At 38.9% G+C, this 23,503-nt stretch overlaps 1 protein-coding gene across 8 annotated transcripts in view; it reads right to left on the bottom strand.

Moving 5' to 3' along the window:
* The window catches only part of Adgb (androglobin), a 141,336-nt gene that overhangs the window by 65,849 nt on the left and 51,984 nt on the right, over nucleotides 1-23,503 (bottom strand). For all 8 annotated transcript variants that reach the window (XM_059272755.1, XM_059272748.1, XM_059272754.1 and 5 more), the window contains exons 10-18: nucleotides 19,809-19,903; nucleotides 14,933-15,107; nucleotides 13,945-14,035; nucleotides 8,015-8,144; nucleotides 7,694-7,727; nucleotides 6,275-6,449; nucleotides 5,116-5,179; nucleotides 3,140-3,242; nucleotides 739-880 (exon numbers count right to left, since the gene is read on the bottom strand). In XM_059272755.1, coding sequence (XP_059128738.1) covers nucleotides 739-880; nucleotides 3,140-3,242; nucleotides 5,116-5,179; nucleotides 6,275-6,449; nucleotides 7,694-7,727; nucleotides 8,015-8,144; nucleotides 13,945-14,035; nucleotides 14,933-15,107; nucleotides 19,809-19,903 — 1,009 coding nt within the window. The remainder of the gene's footprint in view (nucleotides 1-738; nucleotides 881-3,139; nucleotides 3,243-5,115; nucleotides 5,180-6,274; nucleotides 6,450-7,693; nucleotides 7,728-8,014; nucleotides 8,145-13,944; nucleotides 14,036-14,932; nucleotides 15,108-19,808; nucleotides 19,904-23,503) is intronic.

The raw sequence follows: 23,503 nt of genomic DNA, 5'->3' as shown, positions 1-23,503 counted from the left end.
GAGAAATGATGTTTTTTTTAAAAATTTTATTATTTTCTAGAAATTCTAGGTGCACAGCACACATTCTTTTAGCATTTGATTGTGTTGCTTGGGATCTGCTTTCTGCACACAGCCCATAACTTTTCACTGATCGTACATGATCACATAGATTGAACTTCAGGGGAAAAAATCTAGTAAGAATATTTTCCATTTGAAATATAAAACAGTCTTCCTAATTTTACATATTAAAATCAAGAAAACATGTCCATCGTGTGTCATTTCCTACAAACACTAAGTGTGATATGTTTGCCTAGTTTTACCATAATTAAAGATAACACCTAACAAAGATACACCACAGGTGAAATTTCCAGTTGGTGGGAAGAAATTCTTTTTACAATCCAAGTGGAATCAAATTTAAATGAAATCAAACAGAATTCTTGCTAAAGACTAGTAAGACTTATGAGCCCATGAGAGAGATTGTTGATGGATTCATTTTAGAAACCTCTGGGTTAAGCAGGTTTAAGCCATGTTCTTTACATATTCAGCCTCAGATCTCCCAACAATGAACCTTCCAAAAGAGCATCCAGTGTGGCCCTGAGAATGTCATTCATTGGTAGACTACTCTGTCAAGAATCCCAATGACGGAGGGTGCCTTATCCAATCACTTTGGAGAATAATAATGTAGAACTTCCATTGCTTATTTCATTAGTCAACAGTCTAAAACAGACTCAAACACGAGAAAATGAAGCCAGACCCTACCCGACAGGCAGGCGCACCATGGCGGCCTTCGTGGCATAGGTGTGGATCCTCAACACTGAACTGAGAGGCTTCAGAGACTTCCAGGTGATTGCTTCAGCTGTCAGGAGGCCGGGTTCCACGGGAGGACTGTCTTTTGTCAAGGCTTTGGGAGAAGGGAGATGTGTTGAAACGTGATTGTGGAAGGACAGCCAGCCTCCACTTGCGCTGCTCTCTGTTAGGCAGCAGCAGACATAATCATGAAGGTGAATCGAGTATTTATGATATTCTAAAAGCATTCCTGAAATGCCGGAAGCTAAGTATGGAAGTATGGGAAATAGCGCCTAGCTTAGCTATTGAGCTGCGCCCTGCCCAGTTTGCTCTTCGTAATCATCTCCTCAGGCATAGAAACTAGGATGAGAAAACTGAGAAAAGGAAGGCATGCAGATATATTTCATCATAGTCGACTACTATTAATTTATCATCTCTATGTGCACAATTAGAATATCTTCCCAGATGCAACTTTAATGGGGAAAAATGTATACTATCCAGAATGATAAGAGATTTCCAAGATGGTGTTAAAATCAAAATATTCCCTTGTCTAGCTAAAGGTTTGTCTTTCAAATTCTGCAAGGAACAAAAATTTAATCAAGTAAGTTTTCCTTTAAATGTACATCAACAATTATTTTTCATCAGTGAGTGAGAACACAATGAATTTTGCCTTTCTTCCAAAAAACTCTCAGGATAAAGGTGCATGGTCACAGTGTCCTCATGCATGTAGAATTTCAATGTCTTAGAACATGAGGGCTTCAGAGCTGTTAGCAAAGGAGATGTATTAACCCGAGATCACTACATTTCAGAAAGTGTATTAAATGAATATTTATTTGTCACCTGTCATGTAATATTTACCATTCAAGACAGCTGGGATTCAAACTAAAGCACAAAAGCCCTCGCCTTTAATATCATCAGAATACTCAGTTCCTGAGTATTTGGGAGATGTTTGTTGATCAGCTATAATTTGTGACATGGTTAACTTGACTCAAAGATAAGCTTTAACAAAACAGGCCAAAGAGTCAAAGAATGATTATGTGTATGTGTCAGATGGTCTGTACAAGCAGGGAAATCCACCCACTAAAGAAAGAAGCAAGGCCTGTTAGGACCTTGGGAAGTTTTTCTCACTGAAATCAGCAGCACGGCTTTCAACTGAAAATGAAGGAGAATAAGAGTAGATGTGAAAGATTTGAAGAAGGGAGACTTCAAGTTTGCAGAGTAGTCTTGAGTGAGAAGAGTGGCAGAAGAAGCCCTCTAGGGACTGCGGGGGCTGGGGGGGGGGGTCCTTGCTGAGATCTGTGTTCTTCAGTGTTGTGTGGGCTGGCCAGGAGGGGTGTTCCTTTGCCCAGTCATATTCAGATGCTCTTTTGCAGCCAAAGACTCAGCAGAGAGTTGAGTTTAATACTGGAATGCTTATCAGGAAAGGGAGATGGAAAGAGGTAAGTATAAGGGCAAGTGTGTTTACTAGCCAGCATGTTCAACCTATGGTCCCTGGGCCACATGCAGCTTAAGATACGTCTGCAGCCTAACACAAAATCATTCCCTTACCTAAAACACTATGAGCTTTTGTTTCTGTGAAGTGAATTGCATAGTTCCCTAGAATGGCCTTTGTAGATGTCACTATGTCAAAAGGCTGGGCATGTCTCATAGGATACACAAAAGTATATAATTGCAGTTGTTGTCCAGAGAACTTACACTGGAATAGGAGGAAAGAAGTCACAAAAAGAGTGATGGACCTATAAAGAATGGTATAGCATAGATGGTTGGAGGGCTTGTTAGAGTCAAGAATTATAAGGCTGAGAGTCTGGAGAAAGAAAACACTGGAGAGTGATATAATGAGAATTTATTTAATTAATTTAGTCTGAGACCAGCATTAATACAATCCATGTGCAGCACTTCTAAGGACTTAGTCATTTCCCATAAGCCTCTAACACATAAAGATCTCTCTAACTGAACATCATCACACTGGGGGACCAGCCTCTAGTGCGTGACCTGATGGGAAAGGGGGCCACAAGCCACAGAAGAAGCCAACATGGGCTAAAGAAAAGACCATTTCTGATCATTGTCAGATCAAACAACAAAGAAAATAAGAATGATGACAAGGAGAGGTGAGAAGAAAAGCTAGACTGAGCATGCCAAGGACGTGACCAGGAGACTGTGACCAAGAGAGAATCAGGTGGCATGAGTCAGTATGGTCTGCAGTGCTAGTGGAGCACGGCCCAGTAGAGGTGGTGGCAGGGGCAGTCCTTTGTACCTCTTGACAAGCTGCACAGACCGTTTCATCACCTGCTGACTGGAAGTCTTATTGTTACATGTTCCCTAGCCCACCTGTGCTCTGGGCATCCAGACGATCGCACTCTTAGAACCCTCTTACCTCCAGATTCCCCCCAGCGCACCAAAGCAGAAAAGCAAACCAGTAGTTCAATGGGCTTCAGGCTGTCCACAAACAGATAGTAGGGCACCCGTTCCTCTGAGAACTGCAAGAAATCAGACCAGTCATCAAGCTTACCAGTCCACCCTGTTAGTGACAGTGTAGTTCACAGAGTGAGAACCTTACTGCATGTTATGGACCACAACCAATACATTACAGGTCTAAGATGAAGTAAATCCAAGCAATAATCTGTGTGGCCGCTGGGTCTGGGACTTCAGAGAGTCTGGCTGCCAAATGAGAAAATTCTTCTCCATAAACAAAGCTAGGGGAAGTGCCAATTCCAGAAATGAAGTTGGTGAGAAAGAGAGCAGGCTGAGGGCAGAAAGTCGGCTACAGACAGGCAAGAAGGCACAGATTGAGCATGGTACCAAATGAAATTGCCTAATAGGGATTCATTTGGGCATTTTGCAGAGTGTTACATGGGGAAAGGGAGTCCCCCCAAAACCCTCTTTTTTCATTCTTCTCACAAGATCTTCAGAAATATAACCATGGCTTGCTGGTGTCCAGGGTGAGGTTTTGTTTTAGGGACAGAGTAAAGTGATTGGTCAGATCAGAGTTCTTTGGAAACAGGCATATACAGCTACATAGTTAGGACTTCAGTGCATTCTATAGGGAAATATGAGTAGTCCTAATTCCCAAGAAAATGCAAAGCAGGATGAGTGGGTTGCCAAAGGCACAAAGTTTGTAGGTAGCAAAGCCAGGGTTGAAAACCAAGCTTGACTTTCTCTCTGTACTCATGACCACTGCCTTGTTATTACCTCTCAACTCCACAGTTCTTTAATGTGATTTTGAATGATGGCAAACATAAGCATACTCAACAAATCTAGTTGTCACTAAGCTGTAGAAGTAGGTCACAGAAGTGCTACTTTACTACAACATTTAAACAACCAGTTAGTATAGGAAGGATGAATCTCTAGTCACACTGTAAAAAGGGAAAAATTGTTATTCAATAAACTATGAAACGATTGCTAGAAATGTTGGCAAAAGATCTAAATCACTGGCTCCTCCAATATTTTCTATTAGTTACCATCCAACAATTTATTTTATATTTCATTTAAACTACAACATACAGATGTTATTGACAGTTGTTTCAAATACTCACTATTTGAGTGTGAAGGACCTTGGATCTTCCAGCCCAACATGTGTCTATTAGTAGTCTCTGCAAGGGGCTCATTTTTAAAGGTTTAGCAATTGGGGCATTGGTGGTCCCTAAAGCTATTCACGAATGACTTTCAAAGGTCTCTTACCCATCCTCACACTGAGCATTGAGAGAATATCTGTGAGGTGTGCTGTGGCCACTGGCTCTGTGCTAAGCTGGCAGGACCAGTGACTAAAGCTGGAAAGCCTGGCCTCAGACCATAGCCAACATGTCCTCTCAGGTTGCATGGGAAACTTTGAGCTCCAATGTGTAAAAAACTATCATTTTTCTCATAGCCATGTATATTATAAACATTCATGGGAGTGAAAGTTACATAAGCAAGTCACTTTATTTTGCTAAATTGACATTTTCAAAGGAAAAAATTATTTACCATCACTTTACAAAAACAACATTAGAACAAAGAACAGTTGACCATGTTACTACATATGCACACATATTAAAAAGGTTGATGGTTTTCAAAAAGTGTGAACTCTATTTCATAAGTGACAGCTAACATATACCATCGTTTACTGATAGGTACTCTTCTAAGTGTTTTATATACATTATCTCAGTTATATCCCAACCATATGGATGACTCTGGGATACAAACTAGTTAAGCATCATTTATGGTCTGGACAAAGGGTGATTAAAAAACCGAACATTAATGTATCAAAAATAGTTGCATAAAAGATTTAGAAACACTTAAGACATTTAAAAGTATGTTTAAGTAAGATCACTCTACATAAACCTTCACATAAAAAGGAGAGCTTAATGCACTTACCTTGAATTCTGATTTTTGAAAATTATGACAATAAGAACTTGGTTTGTGGAAAACATATATGTGGCTAGAAAAGAGAACATTTATAACAGGTTATTGCATTAGATACCAAACTTGTACTATCCGTTTAGCTTCCTAGACTTAAATAATTATAGGCAGAAAAACTTCTAAAAAAAACTGTTACATTTGTTGTTCTAAAGAGACAAAATAATCTCAGTGGGGAAAATCCATCTTAACTAACAAGTATTTAAGAAGGAACTGAGCCTGACTAGAATGGAGTTTGGTTGCTAATATGTGGATGGATATTCAATGCATTCATTATTCTTTTCAGGCAGCAGATAGGAGCAGGTTCAAAAACCCACAGTTTGACATTATGTGAAGGGAGAGTTTAATTGGAAGTCTCTATTGGGTTCCTTTCCTCAGAGATTAGGAACCCCAAAAAAGAGGGGAGGAAAGATTGTAGGAGTCAGAGGGGATGGAGGAGACCAGGAGAACATGGTCTACCAAATCAACTAAGCAGGGCTCACATGAGTTCACAGAGACTGAAGGGGCAAGCACGGCGCCTGCATGGGTCTGTACCAGGTCCTCTGCATGTGTGTTATGGCTGTTAGCTTGGTGTTTTTGTGGGACTCCTAACAGTGGGAGCCAATGTGTCTCTGACTCTTTGCCTGTTCTTGGGACTCTTTTCCTCCCATTGGATTGCCTTGTCCAGCCTTGATATGAGGATTTTTGCCTTCTCTTAATGTATCTTGTTTTGTTCTTTTCAGCTGTTGTCTCTTGGAGGCCTGCTCTTCCCTAAGAAGGAGATGGAGAGGAGAGAGAGAGAGAGAGAGAGAGAGAGAGAGAGAGAGAGAGAGAGAGGATCTGGGGGAGAGGGAGGTGTGGTGAGCTGGGAGGAGTAGGGGGAGGGGGAACTGTGGTTGGGATGTATTGTATGAAAGAAGAATCTATTTTCAACAAAAAGAAAAAAAATTGTATTTGATATTATGCTAGCTCCCAACTGATACTTACTTTCCTTCTTTGAATGATAGTTAAGAATCAATAGATCATATGACCAACAAAAAAATATGGAGAAACAGACCCTGCTATGAACCTGTATGGTATTATGGCTCAGGATTTATTTAGGAAACTCTAGTCAGCTGCACGGCATTTGAATACTTACTGAAAGCACACACAAAAGTCTTCAAAATCTAACCACATTTCTCTGGAAGCACCTTCACTTATTGTTCCCAAGTCCTCCTGTGACTTGTCCTGTGTCGCTGTGGTCAGGCTAATCAAATCTCTTTCTAACCCCTCAGGTGGGTGGGTGTCGCCCAGTATCAGCTCTGTCTGCTCATCTGGGAAGGGGAGAGGACAACTAGGTCAAGCATATCTTACACTGTTAAGTGGCAGGCTGTTAAAGTGTGGAGAAATGAATGGCAGGGGTGTTTCAAATGCAAATTCTAGTTAGGGGAAATCAGTGAGATTATCACTTATATGTAGGTTTAAGGTTTGTGAAGGTATAGTTCACACACTTAGAATTTTATAATCCAGGAAACTTAAAATCTCTCTGGTAAGTTTGGGAACATGTTTTTTACAACAGAGATTAATTAGCTCATGTTCTTAAAATCTGCTTTGGAGAGATTCTTATAAGAAGGGAACGTCCTCAGGCAGGAGAGATGGCTTAGTGAATAAGAGCAATGATGTCTCTTCCAGAGGTCTTGAGTTGAATTCCCAGCTACCACAGGTTGGCTCACAACCATCTATAATGAGATCTGATGTTCTCTTCTGTCATGCAGGCGTACATGCAAATAGAGTACTCATATACATAAAATACATAAATAAATCTTAGGGGAAAAAGTTTAGCCAGGCAGTGGTGGCGCACACCTTCAGTCGCAGGCAGAGGCAGGCAGATCTCTGTGAGTTTGAGGCCAACCTGGTTCTAGGACAGCCACAACTACACAGAAAAACTACATCGAAGACAAAGTGAAAATATGACAGGTTTGTTGCCCCTGATGTGTTCAGCCAGCCCTTTAGTTACTCAACTAAGTGACTGTATAACCACAGTTTATATTTGTCAAATACTGTCACAAAACTCATGTAGAATCTTGAACCAACATCTTATATACATGTATGTGACATTTCTTTTGGATTTTAGTCTTGGCTAGGTCTTTAGTTAGCAACAGGAACTGGCAATGCTTTCAGTATTTGGACCACAACACTCATGCGTTAAAAGGCATGAACTTGTGGGCATCCACATGTAAACTCAGTGACCTAGAGGATTAAGAGCCTGAGGCCAACTTGGACCTCAGTGAGTTGAAGGCCAGTCTGGGCAATTTAGCAAGACTCTGTCTCACATGAAATAAAACAACAAAATAAAATGATCACATGCACTTTACTCACAGACCCTTAATTTCATCCTCCTCCATTTCTATTTTAGCTTGAAATTATCACATGTTTCTAGTCTGGAGTAGATTAAAATTAGTAAATCACAGGACAGGCTGATGTGGGAGAAGGGAAAACTAAGTCTGTTTAGAAGCAAGATTCTTGTGTGTTTTGTTATCTGTAGGGAAGCAAAGACATGAGGGGATGGCTAATTTACCTCTTCCAGGAATAGTTGGCAATGTAACATTAACCTGAAAAGTGAAAATGAACAATTAGAAGTATATACACAATTACCAAAATTAGGAAAGCATGCAGCTTGTTTCACTTTCACGGTATATAGTAAATGTGAACCAGGAGGGTCACATGGGGGACTTTCACAGTGGAAGGATAGTCCATTTTCAAATTGTCACAGATACACAAGGTGTGGGGTTTAATGGAATTCTTTATGTTGCTGAGATATGGAGTGTGCACACTTTGCAGATACAAGAGAGTTCACTACTTAAGATAAATCTTGCCCGATTCAGGGTTGAGTCAGTACCTGAGACTGGTTTCCAGTTATTGTGCTCATCTCTCCTTGGCTGGTGCTTGCACTTAGCTCATTTTCCACGAGGGGAGGAAGGCCGGATCCCAGAGGTGTCCCTTTCTTAACGACGGATTGTACGAAATGCCTAGTGGAGAAAACCCGACAAAACTTCTGTTCCTGCTACTTCTGACTTACAGTGACTCATGACTATGCTTAGTTTTGTCAACAAGAGAAAGCTCTGGTTCTGTTTACAAGAAAGTTTTACAAGGAAGTTTTTGAAAAGCACTTCACAGGACACCTCTGAATAACATTTAAACTACTTTCTAGACCACCACTCTATCAGTCGATGTATTGCTGTAAACATTTTCCAGGGACACTGTTTCAAAGATGTGAATTGTTGATTAAAATACAGGATTTGATTACAGCATTAGTGGAACTAGCAGAGTGTGTGTGAATAAAACATCCTGGTGTGGGACATTTAAACCTGAACTGTGAGCATTTAGCTTCTAAGTGTGACTTTCATAGTCTCTACCCAAGTGACTTCCTCAAGAAGTCATTGACATGGTCCAAAACAGCATCATTGTAGCACGAATCTCATTGGCACATGAGATGTCTATCATAGTATCTGTATTTTATACAACTGTTTCAAAGATAAAATCAAATTCTCCACATATTGCAGAGCATGGTGGTGCATGCCTTTAATCCCAGCATGCAGGAAGCAGAGACAGGTGGATCTCTGTGAGTACTTGGCCAGCCTGACTTACATAGAAAGTTCTGGGTCAGCCAGGGCCACATAATGAGACCCTGTCTCAAAAGCAAAAGAAAAATCATTTTTACTCATGTAGACTTCATGAACTAAGATCCTCCACCCAATGTTTAGTTAGATTGAATTCTCTTACTTACATACAACTTCCACTAGAGGGTAGCAGAAACATGTTTATGAAACTCCAATTGTCTCAAAATCATGAGCCAAGAATGAGCAAGCTTGCTGCTACAGCAGCGGAATGTATGAAAGGCAATCATGACAGTAGTCATTCTCCCTGTTGATTGCTCTTATGCTAACACAAGAAATCTGATTGTACAGCAGAACGGGTCTATGGCATGTCTTCCACAGAGAGTCAATGGCATTCACAGGCCTTTGCCTTTCTTTGGCTTTGCCACAGAGCTTGGATATGGGAATGAATTCATAACAGATTACAGAGGATAATAGATTAGTGGAAACCAATCAAATGATGGTTGCCTGTTTCTGGGTATTAGAATTTTATCTACCTTAATCAAATATTAAAGCTAAAAGAAGTTACAGAAAAATCAGGTATGGGAGTAACTCGGGGAACTCAGGCTATGAAATCAATCCATTTGTGTCCTTATAAACATAGAGATTCTTAAAAGCTTTGTATAATAATATAAGCCATATAGAAAAAGATACACAGGAAAATGTTGGGGAATATTATTATAAGGTGTGTTACTTTTGTTTATGCTGTATTTATTTAACTCTGTGAAGCTGTGTTACTGTGCCTGTCTAAAACACCTGATGGTCTAAATAAACACTGAATGGCCAATAGTGAGGCAAGACAGAGAAATGGGGTCTGGACTGGCAGGCAGAGAGGATAAATAGAAGAAGAAATCTGGAGAGAAAAAGAAGTAGCCAGAGAAGGAGGAGGACTCCATGGGCCAGCCACCCAGCTACACAGCAAGCCATGGAGTAAGAAACAAAGAAAGGTATACAGGAATAGAAAAGGAAAAGCCCAGAGGCAAAAGATAGATGGCATAATTTAAAGTTAAGAAAAGCTGGCTAGAAATAAGCCAAGCTAAGGCCGGACATTTATATTTAAGAATAAGCCTCTATATGTGATTTATTTAAGAGCTCGGTGGCAGGCCCCCAAAAGAGTTAGAACAACAGAAAAATGTGTTCTGGTGTCAAGCAGCTACAGGTTTTTATATAAACCTTTAATTAGTATGTAAATGCAGTCATATGAAAGATCAAAGATCGCAAAGCATATTTGAATGGCAAATTGAAATCTTAGATGTAATGAACTATCTCCAGTGTCAACTCCACTGGACTAAGATGTGCCTAGATAACTGGTAAAGTATCACTTCTGGGAGTGTCTGTGAGGGGACTTCTGGAGGAGATTAACATGGGCATTAGTGGGCTGAGTGGGAAAGTTCTGCCTTCAGCATAGGTAGGGACTGTCTAGTCAGCAGCAGGCCTGAATAGCACACAACAAGTGAGGAAACATGACTACTTTCTACTGCCTGGACTAATGGTTCTCAACCTGTGGGTTGCAACCCCCTATCAAATATCCTGCATATCATATATTTACATTACGATTCATAACAGTAGCAAAATTACAGTTTTGAAGCAATGAAATAATGTTACGGTTGGGAGTCACAGCACGAGGGACTGTTTAAGGGTTGCAGCATTAGGAAGGTTAAGAACTGTTGTGGATTATTCTTTCCCTGCTCATGGACATTACAACCCCAGGGGTCTGCCCTTTGAACTCCAGGACTTGTACAGTGGCACCACTGATCCTTCAGCCAAATGAAAGTCACATTGCTGCTTCCTGTACTTCTAAGGCTTCAGACTTGGCTAGCTACACTGATGGCCTCCTAGTTCTCTATGTCATCCAAGAAGTTACCTGGCTTTTATACCATCAATCCAGCTATCATCTAGACATACATATATTAACTCTGTTTCTCTGGAGAACTTTCAGTATAAAAGTAATTGAAAACACAATAAAGCATTAATAAAAAAGAAAACAACAACAACAAAAAATAAACAACTCCTCCCCCAAACATAACAGAAACACAAGGAAGGGTAAATGATGTTGAGAATGTGCCTGGTATGTTAAAATTAAACGGAGTAAGACAATGTGAGCTAACTAAGAAAATTAAGAAAACTTAACCAGAGTAAGACAGTATAAGTTAACTTTAACTGGCTTTGGTATGAAGTGTGCCTAACCGTAGAACATACAGAGTTGAGTATTTAAATTATGACTGATTTTTTTTCTTGTCAGTTTCTATTTCTATCATGGAGATAGCCCATGATGTATCCTAAGAAAGATTGAACTATATCTGATAGCATATTCATCCACCACAGCCTGTGATGATTAGTTGTGTCAATTTGACAGGATCTGCAATCACTAAGGAGAAAAACTTCTGGGGATGTCTGTGAGGAAGTTTCTAGATTGGGTTAAACTGAGGTACCATAGCTGTAGACAGCATCAATTCATGTGCTGGGGTCCTAGACTCAACGTAAAGGAGAAAGAAGCTGAGCACCAGCATCCATCTGTCTCTGCTCTCTGACTATAGGTGCAATCCCCTTGAGCTCTCTCAAATTCATGCTAAATATATATGCATATATACATAAATATGTGCATATATATATTCCTAAATATAGAAATACAACCTGCTTAGTCCACATAATGTTAATTGTCTGTATATGATTTCAAGGCTGACCACTTGATTTTAGATAACCAATTGGAGTGAGGGGACTCTTCCCTGAGGAAGGCAATTTCTCTTATTCAATATTTCTAATAAAATGTTTCCAAAATTTAAAACATTTTTAAAAGTGCCCAAATAAGTCAAATATGCAGTTACATGTGACCACTGCTATCAAACTAGAAGATAATAAAAAGCTTATGAATGATTTAGATGCCACAAGTTATTTTTCACTCAATATGTACTGAGTAGAAGTACTTGTCAAATCCTCAATATTGTGTAGTAAATATCAAAATTTTACAGTATTGATACAAAACTTATATTCAACTGGAAAATGCAGAGGGGATGGAAAATAAATCACACAATATTCTTCCATATATCTAGAAAGCTAACAGTAAGATAAATGTGTAGAAATAGATATTTGGAAGTTTTTCATACAGAGAGGAAATAAAAGCCAGAAACGTATTTTAATAGCTCCATGGGTTATCCTCTTGAGGAAGAGCTGGACATATGGCTTCACAAAGGGGCAGGGAATGCTATACTCTGTGAGTTCAAGTCAAGTTCCTGTGCTCATCCTGTGGCGATGGTATTAGGAGCGGACCATGGGAGGCCATTGGGATGAAAGCAAAGACTATAGAAGAGACTTGTGCCTCCTGGGAAGATGGGTGTCACTTCCAGCACATTAGGAAGCAGACTAATTAAGGAAAAGGGTCCTTTCCACACATTAGAAGAACTGGCATCTTGATCTTGAACTCCCAGGCTTCCAGGACCTAGATGTATGCTCATAGGTTTATGATATTTTGTTTCCACAGTCCACATTCAAACAGAAAATGAATGGTCAGAATCCAGTTGTTGCCACAACTACCTAAAACTGTGAATATCGTTTTCGAACCAGGTAGAGGCTAGAAGAGTTTTAAGGAACTTTATAAAAATGCCTACATTGCTGTCTTGTTAAAGATGATTTGGGTGCTAGACCATAAAGAACAGGAAAGTGTAGAGAAAGCCCTAATTTCAGGGAATATGTAAATAAATTTCAAGATTATGTTGGTGCAAATATGGGGGGTAAAGAGAATGCTTAACAGAATATTAAAGTCTCAGATAAAAAGGAGATGCTACTGGACGATAATGGAAAGGCTGTCACTGCTACAAAGTGGATGGATTATTTTTGTGTTCTAGTATTTTGAAAGTAGTGAATGAGAAAGGGTTTCTAGGCAGGGCATCAGGAGTCAGGGGAAATGGACAAACCCATCATTAAACTCCCTCTTTTTTGCTGCTAATGAGATCAACTGTGAATTCCTTTTGTTCAGTCCAAAAGGGGTAACTAGCCTGCTTACAGAATACTCTCCCAGACATTAAAAACCACGTTTAGCCACCTAACTCTAGGGCATATGCATTCCTGCAACCTTGCTCTCTAAATGACCAGTCTATGAGAAAATTGATCCCACTATGCACAAATCTTGACTCCAGCCACCAGCTGCATATGATTTGGGCTGATGAAACCTCAAGATCTAACTTATATCAGATGAAGAGATAGTTTAGTAGCTTCCGTCTAAAATAATCTCTCCATTAACATTCACTAACTCACAAAAATGCCACTTCAGCCTTCCCCAGCACTGTTCTCACTTATGATGAGATCAGCTGTGCTGCTTTCTAGTGTGAACACTTAATTTTATTCTTTGGGAATTTCATACATTCGTGGAATACATTTTGATCATATTTGCCTCCCCTCCCCTCCTCCAACTACACCTAGAAAGCTCTCCCTCATAACCTAATGTCCTCTTCTTTTATTGAGAACCCACTGAGTTCAAAAATCACTGCCCATATGTATGGCTGTGGGGCCATCTACTCTGGCAACCACCCAGAGTCCACACCAGCAAAGAAAAATGACTCTTCCTCTCTCAGCCATCAACTGCCAATGCTCCTCAGCTAGAGATGGGGCCTGGTGAGTCTCCCTTACCCATGATGCGATTTTGACTGTTTTTATCTTGTGCAGGCAACCACTTCCGTGACTTCCTCAGTAAAGAGCCATGCACACTTTTGCTTCCTTTTCTAAATAAGACTTCTGCTTACATGCATTCTGTATCCATATATTTAATTTACGGATAAGACCAGGAGCTCATGGAATCTCCCCACAGACAGAAGTTAACAGATCAGAGTCCCATATAATCTTTAAACCATTTAACCATATAACTCATATAACACCTTTTAAATATCATTTCTAACAAACCCAGCCACCCGAGGGTTAGAACTTCAGCATTTCATTTTAGGGGGATATCAAACTTTTATCCTATAATACTCATACATAAAATATAAACAAAATGCTTGATAATAAATGAAATGATGTAGTCACGAGCTATAAGGCATCTCCTTTAATAGGCTGTGAGAATATGCATATATATTTTTGGCTTTGATGTTCTCTAAACATTCTTCCTATTAAGTGTGTTTTTTAACCACATACATCACAGATGCAAAGTTAAGATGTACTGGAGAAAGTGTCATATACTTACGTTTCTGTTGGAATTGTAAATGGAGTCATTCTATAATTCAAAAATGGACTTGAAATCTCAAGGAACTGCTCGGGCTTCTTTGGTACAGCATCTGAAAAGTTCCAATGGGGAAGTGTGAGGTATACTTCCAGAATCCTTCAGAATCTAATGCAGTGCTGGTCAGAGCACATGTTTACCCAGGGATTTCAAAGGAGTTAAATAGGAATGAACAGAGACATTTCAAATTTTATTAAATGAAATAGTTTACAGATCTTGCCAATGTTAGCTTTCTTTTGCCTATAGCCAGTTTCTTTTAAGGCTGAGAGTAGAACAATATCTCAGCTGGTGAAGTTAGACAAGTCATTGCATTTGCTGATGCTTTAAGTGAAAGGATGACTTTCTATATAAACGTTTTCTTTAAAAAATGGCGTCCCTCAATTGACAACCTCAACACAGCCACTTAGGACATGCAGAGGAATATGAACTGGTTCACAGGACTATGGCGGAAGAAGAGGAGAACGTGCCATGAACAGCAAGGAAACAGTGGATTGAGACTGGACTGTGTGTATGCATAAGTATTAAGGTAGTTTAGAAGTAAGAAATTCCCAGTGAGAAAGGAGAGCAGCACACATCACTATGGTGAACCCCAAAGTTAAACAGGAAAAGAAACAAGGCTCAGATAGGTAGCAAAGTCCCTCTGATCACTCTGCACTATCCTTCAGAATGAAACTCCCTTCCCATTTTTGCTAAGTTTTTACTTTACACATTAAACCTAATAGAGGAAAGACAACATCTGATGAGCCCTAGCATAGTCCACTGCCACTATGGGTCCACAAGGCCAAAGTACAGGATGCATATTTAGTTTTTTAAATATATACTTTGGACATGAGTTGAGTAGCTTCAGGTCCAGGGCTCTGTGGCTTACCTCCGCACGTACCATCCTCCGTGGGAGACACTGGTAAGCCCCCAGAGAAGAGTAAATTAGACGGTAAGGCAACATGGCACATACCTTGAGCTTCATCTGTTATGACCGTTTCTTTTTTGTGGCGAATGAGTTTCCAGGGAGGTAAGGGAGGAGGTTTGGGGGGTGCCACAAGGGGACAAGACCTACTTCTGGTCACCAGCACAGGGTGGCTACAGGTGTGGGAAAGCCCATACTCCCTAAGTTTCTCTGCAGAATTCGCCTAAAATATGGAAAGAAGATTTGAAATGAATCTTTCATTACTTCTTGTATCTAAGAACAACACTTTTGTCAATATAGAAAAATGGGGACACCGATGTTTCTCCCCTTTAATAGAAACGACACTAACATTTATATTTATTTGCATCTTTAAGTTTTCCTGAGATCGTGTTTGCTTATTGAAAAGAAAAGATTAGGCCATTCTCAAGCTTAAATGCCAGGGAGACTATGAAAGTCTGTAGGCAATATTTTCTAGGTTAAAGCTGTAAAAACAGTTTTGATTATCTAAACATAAAAAAAAAAACAACTCACCAGGTGGTGTTGGCGCACGCCTTTAATCCCAGCACTTGGGAGGCAGAGGCAGGTGGATCTCTGAGTTCAAGGCCAATCTGGTCTACAAAGTGAGTTATAGGAAAGGCGAAAAACTACACAGAGAAACCCTGTCTCGAAAAACCAAAAACAAAACAAACAAACAAACAAAAAACCAAAAACTCACTTGCAATTGTTATTTAACATTAAAAATGTTTTTAAATGTATTGAGGTCTTGTGAGGTGGCAAGAGGTGGCCTCATCTATGATAGACTGTAATCTTCTAACAGGATTTTTTTAAGGAAGTCCCCCCATCACTGGAGACAATGGAGGCATTGACAATGGAGACAGAAGCTGTCCTGGCAGAGAGGTCCCATAAGCAAACCTTCAGTTCTGAAGCTGCTTTCATTGGAATGCATAAGAACATTATTTCAACAGAACTGTATTTCTTTTTTTTTTTTTTTTTTTTTTTTTTTTTTTTTTTTTTTTTTTTTTCGAGACAGGGTTTTTCTGTGTAGCTTTGCGCCTTTTCCTGGAACTCACTTGGTAGCCCAGGCTGGCCTCGAACTCACAGAGATCCGCCTGGCTCTGCCTCCCGAGTGCTGGGATTAAAGGCGTGCGCCACCACCGCCCGGCTAGAACTGTATTTCTTAAATGCTGCCTGAAGTATGTTATAGGAGAGAGACAAGCAGACAGACAGGCAGACAAAGATAGAGATAGAGACAGAGACAGAGACAAAGATAGAAAGTTGAATTGATCCATAATCTACCACATATTGCTTTAACATTGAAAGTAAAATAACAAAATACCAACCACACTACAGTCAGTTCCTCCAGAAACTATTTTCTTTCTAATGATTTTACATGAATGGTTTCTCTAATCACGGTATAGAAAATAATTCAAATTTAAGGAAAAAGTGATACCTTGATTTTAAAAGTACCCTAAGGAGAGAGAAAGGTTTTAATTTTTTTCTTATAAACTGTTACCAATTTACTAAAAAAAATTCAAAATTTCTGTAATTTGTAAAGTACCTTTAAAACCAATATTTGCCTATAGCATCTAAATAGCAAACATCTCCTGACAACTTTTATTTTGTTAGGTGTTAAAAACCAAATCAATGCTCAAGAGTAATCTGCTGGAAACTTGGGGAGAATTTAAGGGCTTGAGGGCATCACTGCAAGGCCTACGAATTAATAATATCTGGAATGAAGCCATATTCAAAATAATGTTTATAAATGGAATAAATTCTAGATATTTTACAAAGAATAATTTTGAGACACTTTCTCTGTCTCTCTTTTGCTGTCTCTCCCTCTGTGTCCTCCTGTGTGTGTCTCTCTCTTTCTTTCATAATAACAATCAATGTTTTAGTCTAAAAATAATTTCTTTGGGGAACTGTAGAACATTATAAAATGAAACAAAGTATTGTGAAAATATAAAATGTTGGTTGAAAAAACAAAGCAAGGTTTAATTCAATGCCACAGGTCAATAATCTGTCAAAGGACTGTCCTGATTTAACATGATAATCTTTAAAATGACAAATTCTCATATTTTATTTTCAATATATTTTCAATCCTTGTGTATCAAGAAAGTAATGCCACAAATTCTGGTTAAAATTTGATCATAAGAAACCTCACCAAAGAGTCTCAAAAGTCCTTAGAGAAGAATTAGGGGTAAAGAGGGATTTAGAACAGCATCCTCAAGATTGAGTAGGTACTTAATAATGTCTGTTGAATGATTCACACAAAAAACATATGCTAGAAATTTTGTTTTCCAAGACCCCTTCACTCCTCCCCCATTTTATTTCAAATTCTCTAAAAGAAGGCATCAGAGTTGAAAGGTGGGGAAAGCTTATTCCTCTAAAATCCAAACTGTTCAGGATGCCTGAGAGGAGGGGTGTTGGATCACATAGGGTAAGTTCATCATGAGGAGGGGTGTTGGATAGTTTGTGAAGTTTTGTTCCATTCTTCTGTAATCTCCAATCCTTCTTTACTAAATTCAAGTTGTTAACTCTGTATGTTGATCTTAACATGCTTTTGGGTTGTAACTTTAGTGCTATCCTCCATTTTACAAAATTTCAATAGGGAAGAAACCATTTCCCATGGATTTAATGATTAAAATAGTGTATTTATATTCCCTATTCTAGTCTGATATTTACAGGGGAACTAGATCAACCTCATAGAAAGTCATTCTAAACTAATGAACAGGTGGTATAGGGAAGCACAACACTCCAGACAGCTAGTAAAAGATGGGCAGGTCCTTTAATCACATTACAGACTATTGATTGATTTCAGAGTTTTTGGCACCTTAAGGCCTTACGGCACCCAAAAGGAAGGTTTAGACTGGTGTTGTGGTACACATGTGCTCCCAGCACCTAGGAGCCTGAGGCAAGAATATCACAAATTCTAAGCCAGCCTGAACTACATGGCCACACCATGTCTACAGGAAAAAGAAAAAGATTTGTAAATAATATTCTGTCCTTAGTTTTATAACTTGAATTGCTTCTGAAACGTCTCTACAATTAACCTAATCTCTGTTAGTTCCCAGAAAAAGGGGTCTATATGGTCTCCTTGCCCTGCAGACTTTCCAACATAATCTCTCAGCTTTGAACACATCTTTTATTATTTACTAGCATAACTTCTTACATCTCAGGTTAAACAGTTAGCTTCCTTTGGGAAGACCTCTCTAGCTGCCCATTAGGAGGAAGGTCCATGCTTTGGGTCTTGCCCCTCACCACACACACACATTGATTTTTCCCCCCTCATTCAATGTAGGTAGTCATTTGTGCCATTACTCCAGTATAACAGTTTTCTAATTGTTGTTGTGAACTTAATTATAGTCTCTGAGCTTCGCCGTGAGGAATTTCTACTATGTTACTCATCTCTATACCTTAAGATCAGAGCACATTGCTTGATACATCGCATATACGTGTTATAATACATGAATTAATGTGCATTGAGGGTTACAGTTTTAATAAGCAGTTTGCTTATCTCTTGGATATGAGACATGACATGCCACAAAATGTGGCTGATATCTTTAGTGATCCATACCTTGCACCTCTACCATTCAGAACATCTGAGATGGTACCCATGACACATGTTAGGGAAGAGGAGACCGACCCTAAAGTCAACAGGAGGCTTGGCTTGAGAGAAGGTGTGAACACACATTGGATTGTGGGGAGCTTCTGATTTCCAGACAGTGTGAAAATTTCTGATTGTGCTGTTCAACCATGGCTGTGTTATTTAACTTTGAATTAAAAAGAACAGCAACTGCCTCTGTCTCTATGTGCATGCTACCACATTGTGTTCTATCAATTTTATGTTACTACTGCTATGCAGTAGACTTTGGCTGGTAATAATGGCTTCTGAAATGAATAGTATCAGGCTCTTGGGCTAATCTAAAAGATGAACGGGACACGGGGGCAACAATGAACCTATTGGAATACTTATTTTTCAAGCTACTTCTCATTAACATTTTAAAATTCAACTCTAACACAATGGGTATTTATGCACAGTTGTATCAGTGTACCCACTATCCTTACACTTTAGTGACTTTACAGCATAGAGAACCCCAGTGGTAAGGTGCTATGTGTCTAAGTTCCCTATATGGGGTCAGGATGAAACAAGTGCTCAATGTATGACAACATTAGTCTAAATAAACTGTATAGGAACTTGATGTTATTATGATAAGAAGAGAAAATTTGCTTTTTTCCTCAAAGAACAAAAAGTTGCTCAAAATATTGTGGAATTCCATAAATGTTAGATAATCACTAAACATTAATTAAAATGCAGCACCATACAGAAAACTATTAAACAAAAAGCTGGCTTCCAAATGGAATGTAAAATTAGATTCCTCACTGAACAAAAGTATAGAGTTCAATATAGAACATATGCATAGAAAGGAAATCAAAGAACATATACCAGCAGGTACAGTGCCTATGCCTGATTGTTTACACTATGCATAATTTAGTTGTATTGCCTTTGGCTACATTTACTAAATTTCTTGTTATTGGTTAAGTTTATTGTTTAAAAGCAAGTAGCATTTATTCTGCATTATCTTATGATGCAAGAAGGTCATGGCTGTGGCTCCCCAGCCTGAGTGCAAATTCATATATATCATTTCACTTTAAGAACATATGTGTACTTGAGTCACTGAAAAGTAATTATTAATCAAGAATGATGTACATGAGTTTTACTGAAATGTATAGTTCCTCTATCTTTTCTTTTGTACATAATATAAAAATATTTTAAAATAAAATGTGACCGTATTTTACCTTTATATAATTAGATAGTACTATGAACAACTGAGACAATTTTAGATATGCCAGCCCCTTAGTGCAGCAGCCATGTACCTCCCCACCACACATAAAGACATGGTATCTCTTGGTTTTGAATTCTTACCATCTTCTCCAATGTAAAGATTTTGTTTTCAAACAAATAGAGTGGTGTAAAGGTAGCATATACAACCATATGAGGGGACTGTATTGCTGAAGAACCTGGGGAAAAAAGCATATATTGGACCATGAGCATTCTTGTGAACATGAAACTAAACAGTTACTTTCTCACTGTGACTTCTTTTATGGGAGGGATGGAAAAGAAGACGGGGAAAGGGAGAGAGGAAGAAACAAAGGAAGGAGAAAGGGAAGGAAATAAGAGAGGGGAGAATATATCTGGTATCTTTTCTTTTTTATGATTTAACCTTAACTACCACCCTAAAAGAATCTCCAAACACACTTACAATAGAGGTTATAGCTTCAATATATCAGTTTAAAGGAGAAACAATATCCTCCATGATGCTCTGCTCCTCTGTAAACTATGTCTCTACATACATGAATTCCTTTCACCCAGGACAACAGCACCAAAAGCTCTAATTCAGCTCAGCATCAACCCAAAGTCCACATTGTCACTGAACTATCTAACTCATCTCTGTTAAGACTTAAGGCAGGACTCATGTTGAGGCAGAACTTCTCTCCTACAATTCCTTTTTTTTTTTTTTTTGGTTGTTTGTTTACACATACACAAGGAAATTTTATTCAGGTGTAAATAAAGATGAAATTATCTCCTAGAGTTCTTACATGGCTATGAGCCTGTGATACCTGACAAAAAAATGTGACTTCAAAATACAATGGAAATACAAGCATAGGACAGGTAGGCACAAAAGCTTAGCAAGGCAAATTCTACTGAGTCTTGGGCTTGGGAATAGTTCCCTTGGTTGGAGTCTCCACCGGCTGGGCCCACTGTTCCCTTCCAGCCCTCAGTAGTAGCCCTACCTCATTGGCTTTGTCCAGAGAACATGTGAGAACATTTTGCAATGACTTCGCCTATAAAGAGCCCTTTCCAAGAGGCCCATTTGGCTCTTTGCATGGATAGTAGGGTTTACTAAAAGTAAGAAGCAGGGTTCATTCTCTGCAACTGAATAGGAAACAGCCTTGTGTCCTGGGAGCCTGGTGAGATTCAGTCCTGATTACCTCTTGATCACCTTGAGGACTTACCTGCATATTCATTCATAGCCAAATAGTTCTACGGTCTGGTCCGTAATTCCACAGGACCTTCTTTTATCCTATCTGTGTCTCTTCTAAAAGATGGCCTCTGTGTGGATAACACCCTACTCTTTGGACTTGATCTCCATGGTGAGTAACTTCCTTATGGGTGGTTTCAAGCCACATCTTTGGCATTCTTTTACAAGTTTTCTTGTTGTAGGTTAGACTGAAATTTTTTTTCTAGTCTTCAAGTTTTTATTGGTTTCTGGTTTACAATTCTGTCCTTTCACCTCCCTTCTCTCATATATTACTACTCATAGTAAAGAACTTAGGCCTCATGCCCAACACTGTGCTGAGAAACCACCTCAGGTAAATACTCAATGTCACTGTTCACGAGTTACTTCTACAAAACTCTAGAACACACTTCTGGTAACCTCCTTTCCAACTTACAGTAAGAATTGCCTTCCCTTCCCTTTCAAATTACATCTTCCTTGTTTACAGCTAGGAGTTGTCCCACAGCATCTGTCACATACAGAATCCTTACCAACCATTTAGGTTTTTTCAGCTGTGCATCAAACTCTTCCAAGCATCTATACATCACTCAGTTGCAAATTCATCCCATTTTTTTTTAATATTTGTTATACCAGCACATTAAGTCATAGTACCAACACCTGCATTAATCCTGTCACACTTGAGCAACAGAACTGATACAGAAATAGAGTGATTATTAGGAGCTAATGCATGTAATTATCACCCAATCTACATGATGAGTCAGGCAGCTAGAGTAGCCCCAAGGAAAGCAATGGGTAGTTCCTGTCTAAAGACAACTCTAGTCCCAAGAAAGGTCAGTGTTTCTGGGCCATGGTGGTCCATGCCTTTAATCGCAGCACTCAGGAGGCAGAGGCAGGCAGATCTCTGAGAGTTTGAGGCCAACCTTGTCTACAGAGCAGGTTCCAGGACAGCTAAGGCAACACTGAGAAACCCTATCTAAAAAAGAAAGAAAGAAAGAAAGAAAGAAAGAAAGAAAGAAAGAAAGAAAGAAAGAAAGAAAGAAAGAAAGAAAGAAAGAGAAAAAGAAAGAAAGGTAGGTCAGTGTTTTCGTCTGATTCTGTAGGCACTCAGCAGGGAGGAGGGTGAGCCTTTTCATATCCAGAATTTACCTGTTGGATGAGGTTCACTCACAGGAGACAGGATGAGCTGCTTCACTCTGCCTACTGATCTGAATATTAATATCATCCAAAAAGCATCTTCACAAAATGTTTGCCCAGATTTCTGAGTACCCCATGGCTCAATGGAGACATAAAACCACCCACCACATTAACTTCCTTCTAAATTTTGATATTAACGTCTTTATGTATAAAAGTATGTTGGCCTAAATTATGTTCCATTACCCAACATTCCACACCGGAACTTCTGAAGCCCTTCCTGGAACAATTTCCTTTTGTTTGCTTTATGACTTGTGAGACAAGGTGCCAAGACAAAGCTGAGGCTGGCGAAACCTGCTGTGTATCCTGGGATGACCCTGAACTCCCCATGGTCCTCCTATCACAGACGACGTGTTTGGGAAAAGAGAGGAGGTTAATAATTTTCAAAAAATTCTAAAGTGTCTGCTATCTCTACATAGTAAGAATTATTTATAATGAGTCTCAGATAATCCACAGGTAGCTGTTTTCTCTCTGTTGTTATACCATCCTATTTTACAAAGTTAGAACACTGTATTACATTCTTTTTTAATTAGATATAAACACAAGAATTTTTAGAATATCCTAAAGGTAAACATTTGACTCCAAGGATTCATTGCATCATTTATTCACAACTCTGACAGAAACCATGTGATTTCCTCATCTAACTTTCTAGATGGTGAAATAGACAGCCCCACCTTCCAGCATGTTTAATAATTGACTAATATAAAGGGAGGGGGGAGAAAAAGACACATTTTGATATGAAGAGATGGCATTTAAAATCCTAACTTCTAAAATGGCTTTACAATATTTTTCAGTATCTATGAGTATCCTCTTTGCTAAAACTGCCATTTTAATTGTAAGTGTTTTACTGCCTAGAGGGTTTCATCATGTTTTTATGATTTAGATGCCTCATTTTACAGAGAATGAAGCTCTTCATGTTTTCTATAAGCATATATCAGAAAGTTCTACTATCTAATTGTAGAATTACTTAAATATCATTTATCATTGATTCATTCTTTGTTAGATTGTACTGTCTTAATATATAACAAGTTCAGCCTGGAACATTGATTTACTAGATGAATTCCAAATCATTACAGAGTTACTACAAATACTACAACAAATGCTTGTCACAGGTTATAAATCTGTGTTCAAATGGATATTCAGTTTCTTGGAGTGGCTAACTTTCATTGAATGTTTCCTATGTGCTGCCCCAGGCATTTTACATGAGTCAGTTCTCATACAAGCTCTGTGAAAGAAGTTGTATGGTATCATTTTTTCAGGTAAGAAAACTAAACTGAAAATAGGTTAAGAAATATATCAAAGATGCAAGATTAAGAGGTATAAAATGTGAAGAGTGAGTGGGAAGGGATGCCTAGTCTGTCAGGTAACTTCTTATCAATCATTCTCTAGAGCTGTGCTTCTCAACCTTCCT

Source organism: Peromyscus eremicus, chromosome 8b (genome assembly GCF_949786415.1).
Source record: "Peromyscus eremicus chromosome 8b, PerEre_H2_v1, whole genome shotgun sequence".
NCBI lineage: Eukaryota > Metazoa > Chordata > Mammalia > Rodentia > Cricetidae > Peromyscus > Peromyscus eremicus.
This window is presented reverse-complemented; position numbering and strand designations above follow the sequence as displayed.